The sequence below is a fragment of the Porites lutea genome, chromosome 14 (genome assembly GCF_958299795.1).
Source record: "Porites lutea chromosome 14, jaPorLute2.1, whole genome shotgun sequence".
In the NCBI taxonomy this organism is placed as follows: Eukaryota; Metazoa; Cnidaria; class Anthozoa; order Scleractinia; family Poritidae; genus Porites; species Porites lutea.
In genome coordinates, this window is record NC_133214.1 from 20,477,934 (window position 1) to 20,485,433 (window position 7,500).

The following is a 7,500-nucleotide window of genomic DNA, read 5'->3' on the forward strand; positions in this document are numbered from 1 at the left end:
TGCATACACAGGGTATGTTATGTTGAGGTTTAGGAGGAAACTCACCACCAATACTGCAAATTATCAAAGAGTTTGTTTTGTTCAGCTAATTAACCTAATTCCATTAGTGACCATGCAACTTTAACAATCCCACCAGCATTTTGCTTGAATCAAAAATATGAGCATAAGGAAATAATTTGTCAGTTTTTATGCTGAACCCAATCTATTCTGACAAAGTCGATCAAGCAATCCCTAGTGTTAAAGAAAAATTTACTGAAATGCACTGCAGGGATTCAGTGTCATTGTCTTTTTCTTTGTAATGTTTGCTTGTTTGTTTGTTTGTTTTTGTAACGTTTTGCACCCTAAACTACTTGAATTATAATAGTTTTGCTTACATTCAGTCACTAAGGGATACAGTCGAACCTCTCTAATGCGGTCACTGAAGGGACAGATCAAAGTGTCCATATGAGAGAGGTGTCCATATTAGAGAGGTCACTATGATTACGTCACTTTTAAGACCCCACTAGTACTGACAGGTTAGAGTGTTCAGTAAGTAAAATCAAGCCCAAAACTCAGTGTCTTGTTAATTGATCAATGTTATTGTTCTTCTCAGAAGCTACATGCTCATGATCAGTACATACGAATTTTGGAACAAAACAAAGTACTTCGCCTAAGACATTGTTCTCGTATTGGTATCGCTGACTGATAAAGTGTCAATGTTTGTGTAACTGCCAAGAGGAAATGGTACATATACCACAAATTATCGACACCTTGTCCCGGAGTGTCCATAATAAAGAATTTAAATTTTCTCCCAAGGGCCGAGATTTTGTGTCCGTTGTCCGTATTAGAGAGGGTCCGTAGTATATACCTGCCAACTCTCACGCCTTAGGCGTGAGTCTCACACCTGCGGGTCGAAAACTTCAATATCATGCCGGCTCACGCTTGCGGGCCAATTTCTCACGCCTAATTGAAAAATGTGAGTTGTTGCCGTCTTGCTTGACACAATTTCCAAAAATATGTCAACTCAGACCAATGTAAGGAACGAAAACCATGTGTAAAATGAATAAATGACAATACCTTCCTCACGATCTCTGATTTTTGAAGTGAAAAGCAAGTGAAAACTTCGCCTTCAGCAGACTTCAGATGTCTTCGGAAGACTTCGGACGTCTTCGGAATACTTCAGACTTCTTCGGAAGACTTCGGACTTCTTCGGGAATCTTCGGAAATGATCGTGTCGTCTTCAAAAATCCCAGCACTCCCAGGATAAAAATCTCACGCTTATATCTCAGAAAAAGTTGGCAGGTATACCGTAGTATAGAAGTTTTTTTTAGAGGAAATGTATGAGAATTTTGTCGGTACATAGAAAACTGTCTGTAATAGAGAGGTGTCCGTACCGAGAGGTTCAACTGTAACTAGTACTAGCTTATTTATATCACTGCCTAGCAAGTGGGTAAGAGGGGCAGCTCTGCTAGCAGGGTATTCCAGGGTAGGAGCTCATTGTGCAAAATATACTTGCCAAATGCAAGATTCTGGAAACCACTCTTCTAGAAATATAAAATTACGTGAATCAATTTAGGACCTCGCGAAGGACTTCAGGGGAACGACAAGAAGTTGAAAGGGAAATAAGGCAATAGGGAAGAAAATTTATAAATTTAAAAAAATTTAAGCTACCGTATTTATTCGGCCATAAGCCGATCTTGGCGATAAGTCGAGACCCTAGCTGAACTTTAAACTTGTAGAATCAGCATCACCAAGAACGAAAGATAAATGCGAAACACCCAGCTATAAGCCGAGACCATACTTTTAGCTACTGCACTTGAAACTTAACAATTTTGAAAAAAAAATGACCTTCTCTTTTGATACTCTAGGGAAACATTCAATATTTATATTTGTTGTTTGGGTTTTAGCTGCTATCAATCTTTCGTCATGTCTTCGTCGCATAATGATTGAAATGATCACATACCTTTCAATCAAAACGAACTACATCAGCGTTGCTTTCGTCTGTGCTTAGTAACCAGGCATATGTTTCGAAGCACATGTTTGACCAAACAACATGCAGGCGGATAATTTTCGTTTACACATTCGATTTTCCTTGACATCTTTCATTTGTTTTACACCTTCATTCCCTCATTGTAAAAGGCTTACCAATGTGAGATTTGGTCGTGAAACCTGGTTTTGCGGTGTATGACATTTGCAGACTGCAGACCGCAGACTGCAGACTGCATGCAGGCGCACCCAACGAAGGTGTTCCGCAAAATATCTGTTCCGCATTGGAAATTCAGCTGGCTGGCAAGATAATTATTTTCATAGACTTCGGCTGGGAATTACCAACATTTCAAGTTCAGCTGGCTGGAACAGAAGGAAATACAGGGAGACTGGACAAGAAACTGGTACATAACAATGTATAATATATAGACATCAACTTTCACAAGGTGATCTCCGCTGCCCTCAACTAATCGCAGGTACAGGAAAAGCTGGTTTGAACTGGTTTGAGCAGTTATTGTTAGCGCGAGCGCCAAAGTCCTCGTGCAACGTTCCGTGAATGCAATCCAGGCAGATTTCTGCTGGGAACTGATAAACACAAAGTCTGCTGGCTGGGAATATTCCCCCATACCTGGCTGGGAGCTGAAAATTTTCTCAACGTCATCCTGGGAGTGCGGAACAGCTCTTCTTCTCCCAGCAAGAAAAAGAAAGTGAAAAAATGTTTTCAAAATGGTCTTGGCATCATGTTTTTATGTAGTATTTAGAATTTTGCTAATAACTGTCGTTGGGGCATGAGGCAGCAAGACTGTAAATTGAATAAAACCAAAAATATCGTAATCAAGGTGGCGTCATCATCAACATTACCTTGTTTCGAGAGGTACATGTAAGGCCTAGAAGCGAAGTTTTTTCACGCAAATTACACCGACCTGATTCCTGAAGGAGTTGTTGGCTGTTCGTCTCGTATTGAATTAGAGCAGAATAATGTCTGCCGATGTCACAAACTCGCTCATGAATCCATAGCAACAGGCTAGCAATTTAGCCTGCACCACAGACGAAACTAAACTCTGTTTATATAAGTCTGTCTGTGAAACAGCGCCGGAATCCTTATTCTACGGAGACCCCAACTGTGTACTAGGATTTGAGCATGAGCAATGATTGGCCTGTTAAAAAAGCCATTGTCGATTTGCCTATTTAGAAATTCAAAATGCACTTCCGGTAATTCGTCGAGTCCAGGTAGGATCTGTTCGGTTTAGATTATTTGGCATATCCTTAAATACTGCTAAGATGAAATACGTCATTTAAAAGGTGTTTAATGTCCGTGATCTATCCTAGTTGTTTTTGTAGACGTAACCGTAGTGAGCACGAAGTGCTCGCAATCTAAACACTTTTTTTTACGGAAGACTACTATTTAGACAGGCATTAATGGGCATTGCTACTTGTCATTATCAATTCACAATAATCAAAGAAGAATAAAGAATCAACGCAATTAGCCGGCCGGGTGAGTCAATGAAGAGTCGCGTCGGTGAAGAATAGCCAACAGCATCTTGGAAATGAGGTCAATGTAACTTTGCGCAAAAACATCAACCTTGTTCCCTAGCTACTTTCTCACTTTCACACGATGTTATATTTTTGATGGTTTCACCTTTATTAGGAAGATTTTTGGTGTCTTTTAATTTACAATCTGCAATCTGCAGTCTGCAAATGTCATACACCGCGATTGATTCGATCTTTTGCCAGTGCTATATGCTCGGCTTGTAAGTGAATACATCCCCGTTTAGTAGAGTTTCAATGCACTGAAAAAACATTTTTGTAAAAAACTCTTGGCTATAAGCCGAGACCCCCTCTTGGGCTCAAATATCACTGGACTTTAGCTTTAATTTGTGTAAAAATCGCTTGGCTTATAGCCGAATAAATACAGTATATAAAGAAACAAAAGAAAACTGCGATAACTAAACTAAGTCAAATGAGTCAATGAGTCAATGAGTCAATGAGTCAAGGAGTCAGATCAGAAAAAAAAGTTTCGGTAGAAACAATAAAATTAAGCATAACTTTTACTTAATTTGTCTACTTGCTTCATTGCTGCCTGCACATGCAAGGTCTATTTCTGACATGAAATCTCAACTTGGGCTGTTTGTTAGCAGTATTCCAGGCCCTACCGCTACTACTACGTGCATGCCCCGAAAAATAGCCTTCCCATACACCCTTTAAGAACCATTTAAACCATCAGACAATCCATACTACTAGAGTTTCCATACTAGAAGTGAAGTGCTGCCCCAAGGTTGTTCATATTAGTCGATGCACGAGTTTTAAAGAGGCGAGCTTTATAAATAAACGCAAACATAATGCAAACAATGAATGCCCAAAGATTTCAATCAATCAACGAGCCTTGAAAGCTATTTAAAATTACAATGGGTATACAGTAATACCTCAACAATAATTATTCGTACACTGTATGTTTCTAATATAAACACTGTCTGTGTACAACTGTTCGACTCGCTGTTTCATACCCCTCCTCGGGCAAATTACAAAAATTGTAATTCAGTTTGTTCGCCTTGTAGCATCATTCACATTTTGAGGCAAGTAAAACTGATTGGAAAAAGTGGTGAACTAAACTATTGGGAAGATTATCAACTGAAAACAACTCTGCTATTGATTGTTGGAACGGACGCTTAGTGTCCTGGATACTTACCTTTACACCAGCATGACAAGCTAATGAGTAACTAACCTGAGATCAGGCGTTATAATTTTTTTGCTTCTTTGCTTTTTTGGCTGGAGAGGGAAAAAAACAGATTATAGAGACAAAGGGAGAGGGCATGATCGCAGGCTAATGAGTAACATACCGATACAGATATAAAACGCACTCACGTCCGATTTTCTACTTCAAACCGGGCCCAAACATCAACACACCGAATATCAAAGAACGACTGTTCCAAGATTTGAGTCTTTGAGCGCTAGGAAATTCCATAATAGGTTTATCTCAATTTACTTTAAGCGCTGTGTTTAAAGGGAATTAAACTCTTTCTTCCGATGCACTCACAAAATTTAGGCTGGCTTATTTTTCGCTTCTGCTATGCGGCAGGGCCTGGGAACTGCTAACAAACAGCCTAGGGCGAGATTTCATGTCAGAAATAGGCCTTGTGCAGGCAGCAATGAAGGTAGTAGACAAAATCAGTAAAAGTAATGCTTAATTTTATTGTTTCTACCGAAACTGTTATTTTTTTAGATCTGACTCATTGACTCATGACTCATGACTCATTGACTCATTTGACTCATTAATACTTTACACTCGAAAAGAAAAAGAAAAAAAGAAGAGAAGAGAAGAGAAAAACAGGTTCTGCCCGATTCGAACTCAGGACCTTCTGCACGCCGGGCCGTATCATTACCACTAGGCCACATGGAACACACTGAGGTGACAAGAGTTGGAAAATATTTCATTAAACCTTTCCCCTAGAACTTCCGCCAGCGCCACCTGTATAAAGTTGATCGAGCCCTATTAAACATGAATTCAAAGATATTTTTACGTTGATTTTCACTCATATATTAAGGCAAATTATCCAGAATCGCTTCCATTTGCTCTTAAAAGTACTTTTGTGTTCGAAATTCATTGCAAAAAGCACTTACTGACTCCTAAAACAGCTGCTAAAAAACCAAATTGATAGATATACGACCAAAGCAACACACTCTTCGGTGTTGCCTGGAAACACAAAATATTCCGTGACGTCACACACTAGATGACGTCAGGGCGCAGACCATCACAATATATACAAGTTTAGTATATACACACTCAGTGATCTTGATAATTCAAGCAATCTGATTGGTTAGCTATCTCGGACTATGACGTTTTAGTAAAATCCAGCTAGTGGTCTATTATCAATGCTGCGTTCTGATTGGTTGAGCTACTACTAGGCTTTTTGGCGGCAAAAAAAGGATTAAAGTCTAGCTTTAAGTAGCTAAATTTTCTTTATTCTCGATATTTTTGACCAACCAGCTAAATTTTACTAAAACAATTATTATTCCTCTCGCCCTTATGGCCTCTGAGTCAATAGCCCATGGAGGCCGAAGGCCTCATGGGCTATTGACTCAGAGCCCATTCGGTGAATATAAAGCAGAACAAAATCGCTGTCGTGAACTGGGTGTTTTGCCAAAGTTTCATAGTAAAGCGTTTTTAAAAATACACGAATATCCAAGTGCTGATGACTTTGAGAGCGTGAAGTGGTTTACTGTAGCTGACTTTTTGTACGCTCGAAGCTATGTTTACCACTACAAAGGAAAACGAGGTCGCTTTGTCACTGTTTTGTGATTTCCGGATTTTCTCGCAAGACCAATTTTGCCTATAAATAGAAGTTAATTTATGGAGAAAAAGGGAAGGCAAATATTTTCGAAAATTGTACCTGCCAGCAAGTTAACAAGGCAAAGAACATTGGAGATATAAAACAACGCTCACCTTGATCGTAACCGCTGTTGACAGCATTTGCAAGAAACGACAAAGAAAACTTTCTCATTCACGGTGAGTTGACAGAAACAAATAAAACTCTACTTTTCTTCTCAGAATTGGGTAGTAATTTAAATTTTCGGCGTTTTTATTTAAACCGTTGATGCTAAAGCTTACAAAACTCGATACAAAAAGATTAAAACTATCATTTGCCATGTTTGAAGATACTGTAAAGATATAACTTTTGCGCATCCACTGTTTACGGCTTCCTGTTCACGCATGAATCCACCTGTCAATTAAACTAATCGTTTTTTAATGGTTCCCTTTCTGATTCTGTTGAGATCACTTCGTGTGAATATACTAATTCGTCTCGGGGATTATTCAACAATATTAACTTCGCCTTCGGCGAATAATTGTTAAATACAAGTATAGATGGGCCGGCTCTAACACCACGCACGGTACACGTGCTTCGAACGTGACGACAATTATAAACCTCTCAAGGCGACGTGCCTTCGGTGACTCATTTTGCTCGAAACAAGTAAGTTTTGAGGAAGGAATGTGCGGAAAAGTCTGGGGTAGATCTCAGAAAAGTTGATTCCAAAGATATCCACGCGTGCACATGCAGGAGAGTCATATTGAGTGCATGGAATCACCTTAATTTTTAGCCGCATCAGCAAAAATTTATAAACAGCAAAAGCAGCGCTAGCACTGACTGCCTTAACATGAAAGCTGGACGTGTTGATCGGCTCACATCACAGAAGGTCTTGTTTGAAAAGTTGTCCATTGCACATCTTAGCAATTTAGGAATGTTTGCGACTTCATTTGAGAGTTGGGCCAGCGAAGCGCCATAGTTAAAACTGTATCGACATGCTAGCTTTTTTAAGGCTGCACGATCTCCAAATAGTAACCTTCTCAAAGCATGTAAAATCAACATCATTTTCAATTGAGCATGTAATACTTAAATCATGTCAAGATTTAGTGAAACAACTGCAGAGATGCCAACCACTGGAGAGCTAAAATCGGGAGACTGTCTTTTTTTTTTCACTACCCCCCCCCCCCCCGGAGCTTCAACGAAACCCCCCAATGGGAATGACTTAGGACATTAT

At 39.5% G+C, this 7,500-nt stretch overlaps 1 protein-coding gene across 1 annotated transcript in view; it reads right to left on the bottom strand.

Moving 5' to 3' along the window:
* The window catches only part of LOC140924582 (endosome/lysosome-associated apoptosis and autophagy regulator family member 2-like), a 27,212-nt gene that overhangs the window by 19,160 nt on the left and 552 nt on the right, over positions 1-7,500 (bottom strand). Inside the window, exon 2 of the mRNA XM_073374600.1 lies at positions 1-53. This exon is cut by the window's left edge and continues 213 nt beyond it. Coding sequence (XP_073230701.1) covers positions 1-53 — 53 coding nt within the window. The remainder of the gene's footprint in view (positions 54-7,500) is intronic.